At 45.5% G+C, this 20,599-nt stretch overlaps 2 protein-coding genes across 3 annotated transcripts in view; one reads left to right on the top strand and one right to left on the bottom strand.

The window, feature by feature from the left end:
- The window catches only part of TBC1D8 (TBC1 domain family member 8), a 137,288-nt gene extending 126,281 nt beyond the window's left edge, over positions 1 to 11,007 (top strand). The window contains exons 18-20 of one of the 2 annotated variants that reach the window (XM_081254936.1): positions 7,979 to 8,068; positions 8,468 to 8,565; positions 9,920 to 11,007. In XM_081254936.1, the coding sequence (XP_081111062.1) occupies positions 7,979 to 8,068; positions 8,468 to 8,565; positions 9,920 to 10,381 (650 nt within the window). In that variant the 3' untranslated portion in view covers positions 10,382 to 11,007. Of the gene's footprint in view, positions 1 to 5,710; positions 5,779 to 7,978; positions 8,069 to 8,467; positions 8,566 to 9,919 lie in introns of those variants that run through there. The other variant, XM_081254937.1, reaches the window with a different exon arrangement.
- A 770-nt stretch (positions 11,008 to 11,777) lies between these two features.
- RPL31 (ribosomal protein L31) lies at positions 11,778 to 16,943 on the bottom strand. The gene is made up of 4 exons (XM_081254949.1): positions 16,476 to 16,943; positions 13,277 to 13,402; positions 12,190 to 12,302; positions 11,778 to 11,848 (listed from the first exon to the last, which is right to left on the bottom strand). The coding sequence occupies exons 1-4, from the start codon at positions 16,580 to 16,582 to the stop codon at positions 11,817 to 11,819; spliced, it is 378 nt and encodes a 125-aa protein (XP_081111075.1). The 5' UTR covers positions 16,583 to 16,943; the 3' UTR covers positions 11,778 to 11,816.
- Positions 16,944 to 20,599: the final 3,656 nt, after the last annotated feature.

The raw sequence follows: 20,599 nt of genomic DNA, 5'->3' as shown, positions 1-20,599 counted from the left end.
TCTATTTTGTATATCCCTTAACCAATTATGGTGTAGTTAATTGTACTATTGGATTGGCCAAAAAGTTCGTTCAGGTTCTTCTGAAAGATGTTGCAGAAAACTCCAAACGAACTTTTTGGCCAACCCAATACTTTTGTCTTTTAACCTTTATACTAGCTTTGTAAGTGGTTGATCTAGCTTTATCTTAATATTGCCTTTATCAGTGACATTTTGACTTTCATGTTTTCTTGTTGCTAGGTAGGGGTTTTTCTTTTTCTCTTAAAGAAGTCCATTTAACATTCCTGTAAGGCTGGTTCAGTGGTGATAAATGCCTTTAGCTTTTGCTTGTTTGAAAACTCTTTTATCTTTCCTTCAGTTCTTTTTTTAAAAATTCATTTCAGTTGACATAGGACTATTCAAATGTTCTTTCCTTTGTATTTATTTATTTTTAATTAATTTATTTTTTGGCTGCATTGGGTCTTCGTTGCTGTGCGCGGGCTTTCTCTAGTTGAGGCGAGTGGGGGCTACTCTTCATTGTGGTGTGCGGGCTTCTCATCGTGGTGGCTTCTCGTCGCGGAGCATGGGCTCTAGGCACGCAAACTTCAGTAGTTGTGGTGTGCAGGCTCAGTAGTTGTGGCTTGTGGGCTCTAGAGTGCAGGTGCAGTAGCTGCAACACATGGGCTTAGTTGCTCCGTGGCATGTGGGATCTTCCCAGACCAGGGCTCGAACCCATGCCCCCTGCATTGGCAGGTTGATTCTTAACCACTGCACCACCAGGGAATCCCCATCTCCTTCAGTTCGTTTTTCTTTAATAAATTTATTTATTTATTTTTGGCTGCATTGGGTCTTCATTGCTGTGTGTGGGCTTTCTCTAGTTGCGGTGAGCGGGGGCTATTCTTCGTTGTAGTGCGCGGGCTTCTCATTGTGGTGGCTTCTCTTGTTGCGGAGCATGGGCTTTAGGCGTGCGGGCTTCAGTAGTTGTGGCTTGCAGGCTCAGTAGTTATGGCTCGTGGGCTCTAGAGCACAGGCTCAGTAATTGTGGCGCACGGGCTTAATTGCTCTGCGGCATGTGGGATCTTCCTGGACCAGGGCTCGAACCCGTGTCCCCTCCATTGGCAGGTGGATTCTCAACCACTGTGCCACCAGGGAAGCCCAATCTCCTTCAATTCTGAATAACCTTGCTGGGTAGAGTATCTTGGTTGGAAGTTTTTTCCTTTTAGCACGTTGAATATATTGTGCCACTCCCTCTGGCCTGCAGCTTCTGTTGAAAAATCAGCTGATAGTCTTATGGGGGTTCCATTGTGCATAACAAGTTGTTTTTTTCTTGCTGCTTTTAAGATTCTCTCTTTATCTGTAACTTTTATCATTTTAGTTATAGTGTGTCTTGGTGCGTGTCTCTTTGGGTTCATTGTATTTGGAACTCTCTGGGCTGTGGGAGAGTCCCATGGGACTGTAATTGTAAACTGTGCTGACCTCCAGACCAGGAGATCTGGAGGTGCTCCCCAGGCAAGTTACAAAAATCATGACTTCAGATGAGTGTGCAAGCCCCTTGGAAGGTACCAGTGAGCTGTGGTGAGGCTAAGAGAGGGCGCAAGGGTTATGCCTCCCTGCCTACATTCCGAGTGTGCCTCTGTAGCCTCTAGGTGTGTGGCAAATCTAAGCCCGCCCCTCAAGTTGAAGCTCTAGGACAAGTAAATGGGCCCTTTTTTGCAGGTGGGCTGGGGGGGGGGGTGTTCCAGTCTGTTGTCTGTGCAGTGCCCTGGGTGTGGTAACCTGCCCAGAACCGTCTTTCCAATTGTTACAGTCCTGTGGGGCCCCAGAACTCATGCGCTCCCTGGCCACCAGGGCCAGGGGATCAAGGGATAGCCCCTGTGTGGACCACGTCCATCTGCTGGCTTTTGCGAGGCTGCAGGAGAGAGGGTTGAGTATGGGGCACACCTGCAGCTTTAGTGATGCAGGTGAAGAGCCCTGGGGCGGGGCACTCTTGTGACTTCAGTGGGACTGTGTGCCCACCGCCATTAGCAAGCTATAGGTAGAGCGAACGAAGGGGAAAATGGTGCTTTCATTCCCGAACAAAGTTCCACCTGTCTCTGCCCCTCCAGCAGAAGCTTTAAGATTAGCAAATGGGGGCTTCCCTGGTGGCGCAGTGGTTGAGAGTCCGCCTGCCAATGCAGGAGACACGGGTTCGTGCCCCGGTCCGGGAGGATCCCACATGCCGCGGAGCGGCTGGGCCCATGAGCCGTGGCCGCTGAGCCTGCACGTCTGGAGCCTGTGCTCCGCAAGGGGAGAGGCCACAGCAGTGAGAGGCCCGTGTACCACAAAAAAAAAAAAAAAAAGGAAAAGATTAGCAACTGGGTCTCCTTCACACGCAGTGCAGGCACTTCTTAAACTGCTGCCTCTGCGCTGGGTCCTAGGACCAGTGAGACCCTCAGTAGGAGTATCTCAGATCCCTACACTCCCCAGGTCCCTGGGACATAAGCCCCCCTTGGTTTACAAAGCCAGACAGTTTGGGGGCCTCGTTTCACCTTAGGTGCTGATCCTAAGGTCTGGGGTGCCTGATGTGAGGCTCAAACCTCTCGCTCCTCAGGGAATAGCTCTGGACCTTTGAGACTCCTCCCTGTTGAGGGTCGCCTGGCCGGGGATGGGGATTTTGGTGAGACTCTATCTGCCTCTCCTCTCCATCTCCATGTGGCCCTTTTACCTCTTGTTGTGGAGGAGCTGCTCAGCTACTGCTGTTCTTTTTCAGCAGTGATTGTTCTGTATGTAGCTGTAGTTTTGGTGAGTCCATGGGAGGAGGTGGGTCCAGGAACTTTCTATGCTGCCATCTTGGATTGCCCCCCCCACCCCGCCCCAATCTGAGTAGGTTCAAGCTCTGTGACCTGGTTTTGTGCTGACGTGACACGGTTTCTGGCTCCTCAGCAGCCCCAGCTACTGGTTTTGAAGGAACATGTCATTTGTCCAGCGTGTAAGACTATGCTTCCTCCAAATTTAAGCAGTGGTAACCAGACACAAAGAAAGCAGTTTTGAAACCTGTGAGATCAGGCTTGGCATTTCCCTTAAAGTATTCCTTGGATCTCTGAAACTGACAGAGGTAGATTAGGAATCCCAGAGGGTCTCTGGACCCCAGTGCCATGGTTCTGGTGTTGGACGGTTTCTCTGATAGAACTTTCTAACAAGGGACCCTGGGGAGGTGGCGAGCTGTGAGGTTTCCAGGTCCACGACATCCTGGTGGCTTTTAAAACTCACACCTATACAGAAGTTGAAAATGCGTGTGGACGTTATTTGTGGGCTTTCTGAGTACACTTCCTGAGCTCAGCCATTACGGAGTTGGCATCTGTTGTGCACGTGATGCTTATGGAAACACCCTCTGGCAGCCACACGCAGCTCCTCCTCTGCTTTCTCATGGACTCATTACTTTAGTACAGACGGTTGAGCATCATAAAGTTCCTTGCCTTTTATTGTTTTGTTTTTCACTTAATTTGCGCACACACACACTCTTTTTCAGATTCTTTTCCATTACAAGATATTGAATATAGTTCCCTGCGCTCTACAGTAAATCATTGTTGTTTATCTATTTTATATATACTGTGGTGGTGTGTATCTGTTAATCCCAAAATCTCAGTTCATCCCTCCCCCTTCTTTCCCTTTGGTCACCATAAGTTTGTTTTCTATGTGAGTCTGTTTCTGTTTTATAAATACGTTCGTTTGTATTATTTTTTGAGATTCTACATATAAGTGATAGCATATTTGTCTTTCTCTGACTTACTTCACTTAGTATGATCTCTAGGTCCATCCATGTTGCTGCAAATAGTATTTCATTCTTCTTTATGGTTAATATTCCAGTACGTGTGTGTGTACACACACACATACATACACACCACATCTTCTTTATCCATTCATCTACTGATGGACACTTAGGTTGCTTCCATGGCTTCTGGGCTATTGTAAATAGTGCTGCTATGAACATTGGGGTTGCATGTATCTTTTCGAATTATAATTTTTGTCTTTTCCAGATATATATGCCAAGGGTAGGATTGCTGGATCATATGGTAACTCTACTTTTAGGTTAAGGAACCTCCATGGTGACTAGAGCAATTTACATTCCCTTGCTTACCTATATTTAATATTTGAATTTTTGATGCAGTTAAAAAAAAGTCTTAAAAATACAGACAACCTAAAACCTCTATTTAATTTAAATGCATCAATTTGACAGGGCCATGAAGATCCACATTTAGGCAGTTTTCATTTAAATAGATTTAATTTTAACAAATATTTACTTTCCACCCTCATGAATAACATTTTGATTACAGGTGGAACAAACACACTAGAGGGAAAGAAAGCTTAACTCACTAATGAGGAAGTATACTGAGGATTACAAGTTTGAATTTGTGTGCCCAAAGAGTGATGTCTTATTTCCCTGATGGGAGGTGGAAAACCAAAGACATCAGCCTCTGGCCTCAAACACCCGCCCTGTGCAGAGAGCGCTGGAACTCCGCGAGGGTCAAACAGGAGGCAGAGGGCTTTGATCACTTACAAAGGTATATCTGATGCACCTTGGGAAGCAAAGAAGCCCTAAGCCCAAGGCCTCACAGTGTTTGAAGAGCTCAGTTTATTGGCTCCATGGCGACCACACACTGTTTAGCAAGTAGAAATGTTCCAGATGATTTGATACCAAATTAGGTGATGGAGGGAGGAACAGTACTCTAGAAGGTTACTGAATCAGGAGTTTTCACTGAAAATTGCTGTATCTGTAAGTACTGGTCATTTCACTCAGCTAATTACACTAATTGGACATCCAGAAGACCATTTCCTGGAAGAACATTAGATTCATTAGGAAGAAGCATCAAAACACGCTACCAAGAATGACCTATCAGGATTGGTAAACACACACAGACGAATGAGGCACTGGAGGCTTCCCGTAAAGACGCACACTGTGAGCGGAGCTGCTAGCGCCGTTCCGCTCCTGCTGGGAACTCTGGGTCAGGAAATACGTTGGTGGACTTGCAGAGCAGCTCCCCAGAAGGTGTCCCTGCTGGTCTGGATCCATGTTAAGCGACGTTCTTCAAACGCTGAATGTAATAAAATTCGAACAGAGGTCAACTTACCGCAGGATCCAAAAGTGATAGTTGACATCTAATAACTTAGGCAGTACTGACGTCAGCTACATCAGAAATGATGCCAGGCACATTTGATTTGGTGAGAGACAGCTTAGGCTAGATCAAAGTCTGTTCTTTGTATTGGGATCCTGAGTTGAAAATGTCACTTGAGGGTTTTGCAAAATATGAAAAGTGTAGAATATAAACCTCCTGAGAAACATTTTGTGGAATTAAAAGGCTGCACTGAGAAAAGCTGGGTGCTTAATAAGATCCCTTGTATCGTCCAAATTGTTAAGAAGCCACTAAAATGGGGTTTATGGTCCCAGCATCCAGTACTTGTTGCAGCGCAGGTGATTTTCTTATAGTAGACATTCTGAGACACAAGTTGGATACTTTGGTTGGTTTTCCTATCAATGACTTGGTTATATTGGACTTCCTAATTAATCCAAATGCAAGTCTGTTACCTTAGAAATTGATTGCTGTTTCTAGCCAACATGGAGGGGTAGAAGGGGGGGGCAGTATGGCTTTTCCAAGAAGGAAATATATTGGAAAATGGTATTATTTTGATGACTGTGGTGTCAACTGTGTCTGAAGGCCAAATTGTGTTGAAAGCAGTCTATGTACTCTTCTGCCAGAGAGAAGCAACTTTGGGTGGAACTGGCATTTTCCCCTCCACAAGCATCCCATTTAGAAAGTGCCGAGATAGCAGTGATGATGGCAGTGTTACAGGGATTGAGCATGCGCACCAACTAATGGAGGTGCTTGAAGCCACAAGGAGGGTGTCGCGCTTGTGTCTGTTGAAGCCACGTACTTACCCACCAGTCACACAGACATGTGAGATCGGGAGCTTCAAGATAACCAAATACAGATCCTTCATCCAGTTTTAACGTGCAGAATTTGAAATGAGACACGGTGAAAGCTTTAATCGAACTCTCAATCCATTTATAGTCTTGAATTATGAATTACACATATATTGGAATGTAAAAACGTTAATTTATAAAAGCTCAAATATCTCATTTTAAAAGGTTGAAAGTACATTTAAAGGTGGTATAAACTCAAGTGTTTACTGTTTTTCCTTATGCACTGTAGTTTACATCTCTGATAGGAATAGATGGCAGCATGAGCGTTTTCCAGTGAGCGCCAAGACTCCACTGTCCCGTGTCCAGTCCGGATGCTGGCGCTTTCTGTGTGCAGACACTGGAGAGGTCGGCTGGCCTTTCTGGCTCCTTGTCTCTGTTGACACTTGACCTGCCTCCTTTCTGGACACTCACCCACCCCTTGAATTAATCGTTCCTCTCTGTGCTCTCATGATATTCGTGTTTTGGTTCTTCTGTTAGAGCATCTTCTTAGAGTGACTTGTGTACACGTTTGTTTGATACTCTGAGCTCTTTGAGGACAGGGGCCCAGTATCCGCTGGACATCCCAGCGGCTATTACTTGGGAAGCCATTTCTATCGTGACTGCCCCATGTACCATCCAGGGTTTGTAATTTTCCTCCTATTCAGTTTGAGTGGATTCTCACATGTGCCACTGCATAGAATTTGTTTTGGGTAAAGTTGGAAAAACACGACTTTTGTTTAAAAAAAAAAAAAAAAAAGCCCCAAACAGCCTCCCACCTTCCAAACCCCAGGAACCTACTTCCCAAGTAGGAAGGAGGGTAGATTAATCAAGGCTTTGGTGCCATCTTGTGGATATTTGTTGGATCACAACAGAATTTTGCCTTTGATTTATTCTCAGTGAATGGCTATTAAGTTTCAACCTTTTAAAAATGAGGATCCTTCATCTGCAATCCGTTTTATAATTTTGGTAACAGCTTTACTGATCTGTAATCCACATACGATACATTTCAAAGTGTACAGTCTAATGGTTTTTAGTATATCCAGTTATGTAACCACCATCACAATTTTAGAACATTTTCACCACACCAAAAAGCAAGTCTGTGCCCTTTAGCTATTGCCCCCAATCCACACATTTCCCGCCCCTGCCTTCTGTCTGTAGATTTGCCTGTTCTGGACTTTTCATACCATATGAGCCCTCTTAGTGTCTTCAGGGCTCGCCCGTGGTGTGGCATGTCGGTGCTTACTCCTTTTATTACAGCTGAAGCGATACTCTGGTGGGCATCCCCCAATTTATTCATTCATGACTTGATGAACATTTGGGTTTGTTTTTTTGGCTCTTTGGAACTGCTGTGAACATTTGTGTACAGGTTCTGAGTGGATATGGATATGTTTTCATTTCCCTTTGATATATACCTAGGAGTGGAATTTCTGGGTAAAAATGGCAACTTTATGATTTAACTTTTTGAGGATCCACCAGACTGTTTTCCAAAATGGCTATGCCATTTTATATTCCGACCAGCAGTGTGAGGGTTCTGATGTAATTGTATCTTTGTATATTTCAAGAACACTCATATGGTAACATGCTGCTTTCAGTTAAGCTTTTTTCAATTTTTGTTAGAAGTTAAGTAAGTATAGCGGTATGTGCTAATTACTGAAAAAAAATACCCTCAGTTTAAAGCAATTACTTGTTAATTCACCATCCAGAAATCTAAGTGTATTTATTTCTAGAATTCCGTATGTGTGCATGTATATACTTATATTTTAGTTGGACAAAATGGGATTTTACCACACATACACTTTTCTAGGTCAGCATCAGCCATGTCCTGTGAATCTGTGTATCATTACAACATCTACAGACATCTGGGAAAGGCGTTACTGGTGTGCGATGTTTTCTTGAAGTGCACAGGGTTCACAGACCCTGGGAAGACCCTGCAGCCACCAGGCTGGAGGCTCCTAGCTTCACCTTTAGTTTTCTTACCTTAAAAGCTAAATTACTCTGTCAGTTTTGGTTAAGACACAATCATTTCTTCAATTTAATTTTTAAATTTTTTATTTTTTTTAAAAGCACTCACTGAAAATGACCGAGACAGCCAGTCACCATTGAAGAATCCCCTGTTGTCGACGTCAAGACCCCTGGTTTTTGGCAAGTCCAATGGTACATACCTCTTTTCATCATCTTCCGTCAGGCACACCACTGTTAAGGGCAGTGGATTTCACGGCTCTTCTTAGAAGCAGACTAATCTATTCCCTCACACCTGGGAGTTAACACTGAGACCACTGCTTTCAGAGGCCAGAAACCTTCCAAACTGCCTTCAACGCCACCACTTTATTCCTCTTCATCTTTCAGGGCTCCTCTTGTAGCAAGAGGTAACTTGGCTACCATCATCTATTTGTGGCCACTTTTTGTAAAACAAGACTTCTGATCTCTGCTTTTCAGTTTGTATACGGAATTTGCTTAGTGGAATTCCTCATCCCCTCACCATTCCTTTCTACCTATTTTCCTTTTGCTTTCATGGAATTTACTTAAAGTATATATTGTTTTCTTTGTCTCAAGGTGATACAGTTGATTATCAGAAACAGCTGAAGCAGATGATTAAAGATTTAGCCAAAGAGAAAGACAAAACTGAGAAGGAGCTGCCCAAAATGAGCCAGGTATGGACTGCATTCTGTGCAGAGAATTCACCATTTTGCCGAGTGACTGGCTCCAAGGTAGGCTTTTTAATTCAGCGGCACCCCTCCCGTTACCTCCAAAGCTATATCAAAGAAAGATCTTGTAACTTCTGGGAGCTGAACATTGTGATGTTTAAATGGGAAATATTTAAACTGTGATCCATTCAACTGTCCAAATATTCAGAGCTCTTCGGGAGGCTGCCACACATTTCATTCTTTGAAGAGTTTTTTTTTTTAATGTTAATTTAAAAAAAATTTGGCTGCACGTGGGATCTTCGTTGTGGCATGTGGGATCTAGTTTCCTGACCAGGTATTGAACCTGGGCCCCCTGCGTTGGGAGCGTGGAGTCTCTTCAGGGACCTCCTGCACTGGACCACCAGGGAAGTCCCTGAAGTTTTTATATCAAATTCATTTACCCAGGTTGTGATGCAGATTTATTCCCTAGAGCGATGGAAGCTATTTGGGGGAACGTGTGTACAGCATTCTTCATGTACTAGTGTACTCCTTCCGGTTTCTTGAAAACCACTGACTACATATTATACTGTCCTGATAAGGCTTCAAGTTGAAAACATCCCTTTATTATAGGACTTAAATCCCTTTAGCAGGGTTTTTTTTTGGGTTTTTTTGTCCCACAAAACAAGTGTTGCTCAACTCTGTCGAGTTGCCTTTCAGATATTCTACTCTTTGGGTATAAAGTCAGTTAAATCTCAGTGTTGTTTGTCAGTCATACCTCAGTTAACAATCATGGATGTTTCTCCCAGGTCATTAAACACTAAATTAGTAGCTCAACCTTCTTCCTATTCCTGGAGTAACTGTGCAGCTAAGTTCCACCTGAGGTACCTCTATCACACGACATAAAGATTCTCAGTTTGGGCAGGAGTATGTGTGTAGCTTGACAAAGCATCAGGCATCACTGTTCTACTTCATTTAATGGCCTTTAGTTGCTGCTTGGCATTCCCACCAGATTACCAAATCATCTCATTCAATCTTAATATTTAGGCTGTTTCCAACCTTTTGCTGTAATAAACCCTAGCCTAAACATCCTTATAAACAAATCTCTGTGCACAGCTTTTGAATACATTAGTTGTCTTGCTGGGTTAAAGGGTCTAACACTTCTGTATAGACAGCACAAGTCTACATGTGTGCTGAAATCCCCTGGACTATTAATGGTGTGTCTTCAGAGTCGAAGGGCAGAGAATACCTCTTATTTTCTGCTTCAAAAAGTACTATGTGGTTTTTTTTCAAAGAACTAGGTATTAAGTTTGAAAAAAGCCCATGATATGCTTCTGTTCTTGTTATGCTGCTACATGCAGACTTCTTTTTTTCTCAATTCCAGAGAGAATTTATCCAGTTCTGTAAAACACTGTATAGCATGTTCCATGAAGATCCAGAAGAAAATGATTTGTATCAAGCCATCGCCACAGTCACCACCTTGCTGCTGCAGATCGGGGAGGTGGGGCAGCAAGGCAGCAGCTCTGGAAGCTGCTCCCAGGAAGGGGGGGAGGAGCCGCAGGCTTCGGTTCCTTCTCCTGAGCAGGACTCGGTTTTTGCCGACACCCACAATGGGAAGAGCCCCCGAGAGTCCCAGGCATTTCCTGAAGAGGCACAAGGGGACTGGACTGTCTCCCTTGAACATATTTTAGCTTCACTTCTGACTGAACAGTCACTAGTCAACTTTTTTGAAAAGCCACTGGACATTAAATCCAAACTTGAAAATGCCAAGATCAATCAGTACGGCCTCAAAACTTGTGAAATGAGCCGCCAATCGCAGCCTGAACTCAAGCTGAGTAGCCCATAGCAGGACAGCGGTTGGCTGAGACCAGTCTCCATACCAAAGCACAGTCCAGGTTTGTGGGTTGTCAGCCCATAAATCTATGTTTGTCTAGTTCATTGTGAGTACACTTTACAAGCTGGGCATCTGGATAAGCAACCTGACAGCCACAACTGTGGCCGGGGGAACTGATGCAACCCTCTAGCGTTTCTATTTATTCTTTAAGAGAATTCAGTTGGACACTGTCAGTGCTAGAGAGTGTCTCACATCAGTTCCCTTGATGCTATGACTTGCAACTTCACTGTTACCAGATTTGCTGTAAAGGGCACTTCTGCTGTGATGCTAGTATTTTGTTCTCAGATGGAATATAAGAAAGTCAAATGTATGATACTAACCCAGAGAGGAGAAAAGCCCAAGCACTCATCCTTCACCTCACATGGGCGGGATTGAGAATCAAGTTCACTTCCAAGATTTAAGAGCCACTATCTGTGCAATTGTATTTGGCTTTTTTGCACTAATTTCGTTTCAATGCTGGTAATTGAAACCATTTTAATATATTTGTTGTATTCACTTTGTGTCCTTCCAAAAATGTGTACAAACCACGCTTTCAATGTCGGCCTCCAAGTTTTTTTAATAAGAAATTTTTGTATTGACTTGGTCTGTGTTTGTATCTTTACTTCCTTCAGCGTCTGAGGCCTGGGCTGAGCCAGTGAATGGATGACCCGGAGATTCCTCTGCCCCACCGTGTTCACGGCGGAGCGTACACTACACTGCAGGTAGCCCCCAACCCCACTACTGTCATCACCAGGGCTTCAAAACGGGACCTCTTTCTGGCATTTAATTCGTATCAGTGGTACAAGCACTGATGAAATATGATCCCTGCAACACCTTGCTTTCAGGCTGAATTTAGCAGACTTTGTTAGCAACGTTTTAAGAAAGGTTACCCCTGAGCTTTTAACTCCATGTAAACCAGGACTAAAAACACCTCATGGGGCCACCACAAATAAGTGAGCTAAAAAGGAACTGTACATACTTCATTAAATCTAAGAATATTGAAAGTGTACCATTTTAGCAAGTTAAAAATGTGAAAAATGTGAAAAACAGCAATTAAGTTCTACATGCCAGTGCCTGGAGAAACGTTACCTTAGAATTCACAAAACACACATGTGACAGCATTCATTAACATCATACCCCCAATGTCCCAACCACCTGAACAGCCATTACCAAGCCAGGATGCCTTTCAAAACCACCTTAGAACACCTGCCTAGGCCCTGTGCGAACATTCAGAAACTCCAGGGAATGGGGAGAAGGGGCCCAGGCACAGTAGTTAGGAAACACTCTCCAAACAAACACTCCTGTAACTGGGAACTGCTTTAAAATAGACAAGCCTATTTTACCTGCAACTAGAAAAGGAAAATCAAGATGCGAAGGCAGCTCTGTAACTTTATTGGACAATCAGCAGTTAGTTCTCATCCACATTAACTGTCTGTAGATCTGCAAAAGAAGACAGCCAGTCACCCTCCACAGCCACACCCACACACCCCATACTTTCACACTCCCGAGAACCTTTTCTTCAAAGGGTTTAGGTAAATGTTGCTACTCCACGTGACCTTTCACAACCCAGGTAACAGACCTATTCTGTATCCTTTTGCATTTTCCCACACCATGACACAATTTAAAAAAGGTTTACCGATTACGCCTGTAACTTACTTATATCCCTATTGGAAGGGATATAGGTGCACAATATTTGTTGAACAAATGAATTCAGGTTATAAAAAGGCTGAGGACTTAAAAAAAAAAATCCAAACAGCTTTGTGGGATGAAGTAGAACTTACTTTTGAAAGTGGTGACAGGTACATAGGTAACCAACGTATAGAGCTTGTTTGGTGAATCTTCATCTTCATTCCGTTTTCTGGACAACCGCACACGGATACGGTATGGGACATTCCTGAAAAATAGAAAACGCTGGTGTCAGGGCGTACTAGTGTCAGTAAGCAGCCACCGCTGCCACGCTGGGGCAGCACTGACTCTGCAGGCTATACGGAGCACGCACAACTGTTGAAGGTTCAGCCCCCGCCTCACACACAACTCCTCCTCCCGGCTCAGCCAACCTCTCAGCAGCGTCGCAGGTGACTGCATCCCCTCCTTTTCTTGATCCAAGGACAGAAGGTGGCCTGAAACTTCTCTCGGCTCATGCGATACCACTCCTCCCCTATCTCAAGGGAGCTCACAGGCACCCACGCCAGCCTACTGCAGGGCTGAATCTCAGGTCCCTGTCACCACATCGGACTCCAATGTTAAGACACCCCCCGCGCCCCACTCGTCTTACACATTACCTAGTCCCCGCCAGCTCCACGCCCCGTGGCCGGTCCCACTTCCACCGTCCTCCACAGCAAAACCAGCCCCCGCTTGTAAGCAGGTCTTAACCTCAGCACTACCGATACTTGGGCTGGATACTTGCTTTTGTGTGTATGTAGGTGGCCTGCCTTGTGCGCGGTACAATGTTTAGCAGAATCTTTGACCCGTGACCACCCCCACTACTGACAACCAAAACACCCCTGTCCCCCAGCAACTCTGTTCCAGCGGCGTCCCAGTATGTCCAGACAGAAATCCAAATGCCGTGCCCACACCTACAAGATCTGTCCCCCGCCTAACTCTCCATCCTCACTGTTCTCAAGCCATACAATCTGCTCCACCTTCACCAACCTCTGTCCCCAAGTCACGTGACGTTTGTTCTCGCTTTGCGTGATGCTCTTACCTGACCCTCACACCACTGGCTCCTACGTCATTTGGGTCTCAGTTCAAAGGGCTTCCCTGTAGATACTACCCCACTCTCTGAGTCAGTTATTTTCTTTATACCTCCATGTGCATTAGCTAGTGGAACTGTGAAAGTTCATCTTATAACACAGACAACTTGAGTACCTTATTCCTTTGGCCCAGACAGCTTTGTTGAGCCTGGTGTCAATGCGTACATCTGGAGTTCCCATCTCCTTCATGGCAAATTTCCGAATTTCTTTGAGTGCCCGAGGGGCACGCTTCTTGAAACCCCTGAGATTCAAACATAAGTAAATAAATCAATTAAGTACAAAATTAAATGAAATACACAATATACCATGTCCTACTTTCATAAAACAAATCTAAGCCAAACCTTGAACAGGGCAGGAACAATTCTTTCCTCCATCCCTATGTGATGCCCAGCAACTACTCTAATACTTGGGACACAGAAGACACACGATCTACTTGCAGTAATGTAGAACAAGGACTCTGTATATGATCCTTAAGAGATGCTAATATATACACTGGCCAACCCTTCCCTGATAAAACAAAACCACCACCAAGGTCTAATACCATCTGCCAGGGAGAGTATAATCTAAGAATGATGTTAGAATAAGCTGGAACATAAAGTACACAACACTGAAGTAAATACCGTGTCCTCGGGTCAAACTATTATTAGATTATTTGCCACATCTTAAGACATGGGATTTAATGGTTCATTATTAACTTGGTCTATGCTTAAAGAGCAGGGGCCTGAAAGGTACCAATTCCCTCTCAAGAAACACGATGAGGGCAACAGTTACTGCTTCGGATCTCTCGGCACGTGTTAGGCACCATTAACCTGTTGTTTAGATGAGGATACATAAACTCCTTTGAATTTCGTGCTTCCAGTTAAATACAAAACGTGAAAAAGCCAAAGTTTACCACCGGTGGAAATGGTCAAGCATTTGGACAAGCAAAGGTTATTCCAAGTGGGGCAGAGACCGAGGCTTAAAGAGGCGTCCTCCCCCGCCCCAGGGCTGTGACTGTCAGAAGGAGCCACGTCAGTTACCATGTCCCCTCGCTCCCTCTGCTCTACCCCTCGCCAGCCTCCTTGAACCCATCAAGCAAGCTCGCTTCGTTCACTTAAATATTTAACCACCTAGAAATAAAAGGCACTAGAGACAACAGCAGTAGGTTTGACAGACAAAAGCCCGTTTCCCACGTAGCTTTTTCGTAGTTGACACATGGAGTATGTGGGAAAAGCGGGAGCATGAGGGGAGAAAGGGGGCTGCAGGTTTAAGGTAAGATGGCCACTGAGATACTGAAGTCCAGACCCAAAGATGATGAGGGCAACTATTCATCTACCTAATAGAAAAGGCATTACGGCAGGGGAAAAAAGGTAAAACGAAAACCAGACTGCGAGCTTGAATCAGGTACTTGCCTGCTTTGATTAGGAAAGAAAGTGGCCAACCCATGTGGAATCATAGCAAGAACTTTGACTTCTCATCTGAGTTAAGATGCGAAGCCAGTGCGGGGGCTTGAGAACAGCCCGGGTGTCTGGGCCTGGAAGAGGGAGCCAGCAGCTGGAGCCACTAACTGCAACCATCAAGAGAATGCTGGTGGGACCAGTGCGATCGGACTGGGGAAGGCAGAGCCAAGGAGACACACTCACCTGCCAGGAAGGCCGCAGGGAAGTGGGAAGGTCGGGGGTGGAGACGGACGCTGGGAGTTTGGTTTGGGGCCACGTAAAAGTTTTGAGGTACCCATTTAAACACCCAAGTATACAGGTTAACAGCAGCTGGATACGCGAGACCCTAAAGCTAGTCGCTGTTACCAAGCATAGTTAGAGGGGCTGAGCCCTGGACTCTTAACGTTGAGAGGACGGGCTGTGAGCAACAACACACTAGACTGGGGCGGGGCAGCAGCTGCAGAAGCACGAAAACCACCACTGTGGGATCTTTGGAAGTAAGACAAAGAATGAACAAAGAACTGTCCATTCCTGCCCATCAGGTATGACCAAAGGTTTCAGTACCATGAAGGTCTTCACTTAGGGCTTTTATAACAAAGCACAAAATGCCTGAAAAACTTGCCCACCCGCAATGGCTCACACCCACTCTTCTAATGTCCGCTTAACTGTGTGGCCTTTAAACACCACCCCTTTCACCTTGTGACTTACTTTCCACCTGGCACTTGTCACCATTTTATATCTGGATGCTTGTCTAACTTCCCCTACTAAGTAAACTAGGAAGGCAGGCTCTTTGGTTCCTTGTTGAATCCAGAGCCCAAGACACAGTAAGTGCCTACTATGGTCCCCAAATGAATATACGCACGGCCCCCAAATTAAGGGGTGAGGGGAAGAGAACGTGGTTACACGCAGCATCTATGCACAAAAAAGGCACTGGACTTCTGACCCCAAAGCCCCCAGAGACCCCACGTACACGACGCTCCTTGGCTCACACATGGTCAACGCCCGGCCGGAAATGCCAGGCCCAGCGCGGACGCTGCTGCACATGTGAACTCCCTCACAAAACCGGCTGTCCAGATACGAGACTGCCCAAGCGAGCGCAAGAGATTCTGCTCCACGGACTGGTGCCTGAATAGAGTATTTTGCAGTGCAACACCTGCTATGAAAAATACCCCAAGTAACAGGATTCAAGAAGAGATCTGGTCTCCGTTATCACTAGTAAGCACCATGTGCAGAAAAAAGGGGAAGGCTCACTAAGCTTCAGAAAAAAACCAAACCCCAGAGACGAAAACCAAGAACCAGCACGTTCGAATTCATTCCCAATATTCTTGTACCTCACAAATCCACAACCTCCAGGTGTCGCCTGCACAAACACTGCCCTATAACCCCACCGATACGCTCTTTTCTGGTCCCTCCAGCAGCTGCACTTCCGGCATTACAGCTTTATCCATGTTACTACGCATCTGTGGAGGTCAGCGAACTAAAGGAAGCCCATCGGAGTGTTCGTATTCTGGGCCGGGCACAGCTTTAGTTAACTGGTTACCTTTACTAAGGCCCAGACACATCGAAAAAGTTTGCTTCCCCCCATATACACATCTTTCACCCTTCAGGCCTGCCAAGGTGTAACTGCGAAGCAGAGTGAAATGATTTTATCATTACCGTATTTCCCCAAGTTGGCTCTCCCAGAAACCTAATCTGTCTAGGTATTAACCTCTGAGCATTATGCTTTAACCCCTGTAAGCCTTAAACAGGGTCCACGGAATACAGACAAGCTTTTGAAGAAATGCGTAATTTCTAGACCACACAGCATCCAGACGACTAGACTGACCCCAGGGACAACCAGACCGCCATCTCGGGAGCCCCCATCAGCAAGGCATCGACGACCGCAGGGGTACTCACACTCCATGGATGCGCTTGTGAATGTTGATGGTGTATTCTCTGGTCACCACCTCGTTGATGGCGGACCGGCCCTTCTTCTTCTCGCCGCCCTTCTTTGCGGGAGCCATCTAAGCCCAGGCGACAAGGAGGCTCAGAGCGAGTGGGACAAACCCAAGCCAAGTCCTCCCTCCCGGCCCAGCCTCACGCAGCCGCCCTCGGAAAGGGTCCGGCCAGGCCCCTGAAGCCCCAGGGCTGGGCAAAATAAAGCCGGCCACCTTGCGCAGCCCAAGCATCCGCGTCCCTCAGGTGCCCCCGCCCCGGAAACCCCTGCGGCCCGGGTTCCCCTAAGCTTGGCCACTCTCTCCCAGTCTCCGGGAGCCCTTAAATGCAGCGCAGATTCCCGTGCCCTCGGAACGCGGGGACCCGGGCCCGGTCAGGAGAGAGCCCGCTGTCCTAGTCGGCACAATCCGGGGCGAGGATGCCGCCGGATTCCTGCACCCGGCACCCAGCGTACATACTCACCGTTCCCGGCCGGGGTTAGAAAGGAAGAGCGAGAGGGATTGTGGGAGAAGGAAAGCAGGGTCGCAAGTACAACTTCCGGGTCACCTGGAGGCGGGTGGAGGGGGCGGGTGAGAGGAGGGAAGAGGCGAGGCTGTGACGTAAGCGGCGCGCGCCGGGAGGGAAAAGCGAGCGGGCCTCGGGCGCGGGACCTGGAGCGTCGCGCTCTCTGCGCCTGGCTTCCTGCAGCGCGTCCCCGCCTCCTGCGCGCGAACGAGTGTGGGAGGGGCTTGCGCCTCCGGTCTTACTCTTCAGAGGAAACCGGACCTTGGTCCCCAGGTGGAGGAGAGCAGGGCGGAGAGGGAAGTCGCTCTTCTGTTTTTCCCACTCGCTCAGTGATTCGGCCAGCGGTGTCTGACCCTGTGTTCCCGGCTGGAGGCCCGGAGATGACTGACGCGGCTGCCGCCCTGGAGGGGCTCCGGTCGGGCAGAGCGGGCTCGCGAGAAGGGCGTCCTCGCTGCCCGGACCGGGGAGCCTCTCGGGGTTGGGTGGGGGGCCGCGATCAGCCGCAGCGGGACCTGGGCTAGGGGCGAGGAGGGGGGCAGAGCAGAGGCCTGTACAAGAAGTGTTTCGAATCAAATAGTAACTGACTATATGAAATGTCAATTTAGGAGACTGTTAGTAGTTGACAAAATCACCTTAGAAAGGGAGAGTAAAATACTATATACAGTCTATTATATTGGAGAAATCAATGTGATTTCATGACCTTAAAGAAACACCTGTTTTTCGCTCTATCACAACAAAGTGGCCCAATAATAGCAATAGAAGCAGCACTTTTATCCAACACCTGATGTAAGATACGTACCTTGAGAATGAAAAGGGAGGAACCTGACGCCAGGAAGTCGGGTGTGAGTTGACAGACTACAGAGCCAAGTCGCGCGTCCCCAGGCCAAACCCACGGGTTCACAACTCTGGACCTTCAGTCTGCTGATCAGAAATTGCATTCTCTTTTGGAGGGGGCGAGGGCATGATAAGATCCTTAAACCTAGGGAGGTGTAAAAACTTTGCTGGGTGAGTTATTGAAACCCTAGAAAGGTATGTTAAAACTGGAGCGCTGAGAAGGTGTGAGCATGAGCATGGAGTAAAATACAAAACACGTTAAATCTGTGATATTCACATTTTGCAACCAGTTTTGATGTAAAGATCTTTCTCTCTCTCTCTCTCTCTCTCTCTCTCTCTCTCTCTATATATATATATATAGTGGATCCTTTTAGAACTTTTAAGAAAGCTTCTGTATCAGACTTGAGATTTTAATTCTTACAAGGGTTAATTATTTGTAATCTCTTTTCATAATTGGGGAAATTTGGGGGGTAAATTCCTAAATATTGACCCACTTGTTGTTTAAGTAGTATGTGATTAATAAGGGAAATGTTGACTATTTAATGGTTAAAAGAATGCTAATCGGTAAATTTATAAGATTAGTCAGTTGGACATTAAATGACTTACATTTAATGGTGACTATCTTTCCACGTACAAAATCCCCTCTGACCGAAAGGAATTTACCAGCGTGGAGGATAAAGTTTTTCAGTTTATGTCGATGGGTGGGGTCGTGGCTCCAGTGAAAGAGGTGGGGACTTCGGGAGGGGCAGATGGTTTTAAAGGAAGTTGAGTCACATACTGAATTCAATTCAGGACCTTTTAAGTGTGTATAAAGTGGTAACCCAATATTGGAGTATATATTTTAAGGCCTGTATTATTTCAGTGAATGTGCTGACTGGTTACCCTGCTTCTCCCATAACTGGACATTGGCTGGTTAGGGAATAATCCTAAAGGAAATTTTTTTTTTCTTTCTGATGAGCTTTATTCACCCGGAAAAATAAAGCTGCTTCACAGATATCATAAGGCTGTATATTTCAGCTATTTAGTCGACCATGTTATGCATACAGAAGTATGCTATCGTTTGTACTATCGCACATAGGCATTGTATGAAGTTCATACATCTGTGTCCAAAAAGCCACATATGTCATGTCTCTGGAAGATCCAAATTAGTTATTTGTCTAGGTTATTAAGGGATGACTTTAAAACCTTCAGGCTTCACATAAAGTGAAGAGAGAAACTGAAGCAATTTTCTACCCAACACCCACATTTTACCAGATAATTTTGGCAAGAGTCCAACATGTCATGACTTAGAATGATCTCATAGTTGATCAGTTCACCGTGTTGCCTGTATAAACAAAAATTTTAAATTAATTTAATGGACGTTAGTTGCCATTAGAGACAGAAGATACTACATTTTAATTGAGTTAGTTTAAAATATTCTAAAACTTGGTGTATTCCAGAGTTCGCATTTCAGTCACTTCTCATGAGCCAAGACTTTATAGTTTTCCAAATAGAAAGGTCATGGCTTTTCTCGAAACAGAACAGGATTGCAAAATAGTCTTCCATGGCTCACGGGCCTAGCCGCTCCGCGGCATGTGGGATCTTCCCAGACCAGGGCACAAACCCGTGTCCCTTGATTCTCAACGACTGCGCCACCAGAGAAGCCCGCAAAACAGTCTTTTAATGAGCAAAATTAAATGAATCAAAAGCTAAGGGATTAAAGTTCCCCTGATGTTATGTGGGTTTAAAGAAATATTTATATTTCTTATATCTTATATTCTTATATTTAAAGAAATATTACCCAATAAGAGTTTTCTGAGTTTATCCAGACTCTGAACATATGTAAGGTTTAAGCAATACTAAATTAAATTAGTAGCGTGACATACTCCACCCTTTTCTAATGGCTTCCAGCTAGAAAATCCTAGGAAAACAAATATGCTGTTTCCATTTAAAAAGTTGTTCTACTTAGAAGTGCAGATTCTGACAGCCAATTAAAATACAAATTCTTTTACAGAAAAATCAGATCTGTAAACCTTTGAATTTACAAAACAGTTAAATTACAAAATAGGTAATCCAGTGTCACACAGACTTTTTGTTTTAAAAAGAGGGTTCCTTTAAAGAGTAAATGATCCTAATATATGCAACATATTTAGACTTACCTGTTTTCAGGAATATTGCAGTTGTGTGAATAATAAAACTCCTTTTGATGTATTTACCCGGCAGCCTCTGATGCCACTGAAAACTGATCCTGGCCAGTGAACGGAGAGGAGTTTCCCCTATTTTACAGGGAAGCAGGTAGAAGCACAGAACTCCTGTGATGGAGCAAGGAAAGGAACTTAGTTCTCTTGGGCCAATGCTTGTAGAAAGGGCTCTGCTGAGCATGGCCATGTCAGTGATTCTCAATCACGGTGTGCCAGGGCACCCTCACTCCAGTGTGCTGAAGCCTCATGGGAAAGGGGGGGATGTCTGCTATTGCTGTATCTCCCCCGTCCACATGACGTGGGCACACATCTCCCACACAGACACACAAACCCTGGGCACATCACTGATACCTAAGTGCTAGCAGGCAGAGCCCATGCAACTCCAGCCCAGGTGAGTTTAATTATGGGCTATGCCTGCTTTGGTGGATAACAGCTTGGCCATCTCCATGGATTACCTGTGTCTCTAAGGTGGAGATGTTTCCAGGAACTTCTTCTGGTTCTGTCACTTTGTTTTGCTGTCATTTCTACAGTAAACTGGTGTTTTCTTCTGGCACAATCTCTCAAATG

Source organism: Mesoplodon bidens (assembly GCF_964165515.1).
Source record: "Mesoplodon bidens genome assembly, chromosome: 14".
In the NCBI taxonomy this organism is placed as follows: Eukaryota; Metazoa; Chordata; class Mammalia; order Artiodactyla; family Ziphiidae; genus Mesoplodon; species Mesoplodon bidens.
The sequence above is the reverse complement of the archived record's forward strand: the minus strand, read 5'-3'. Positions and strand labels throughout refer to the sequence as shown.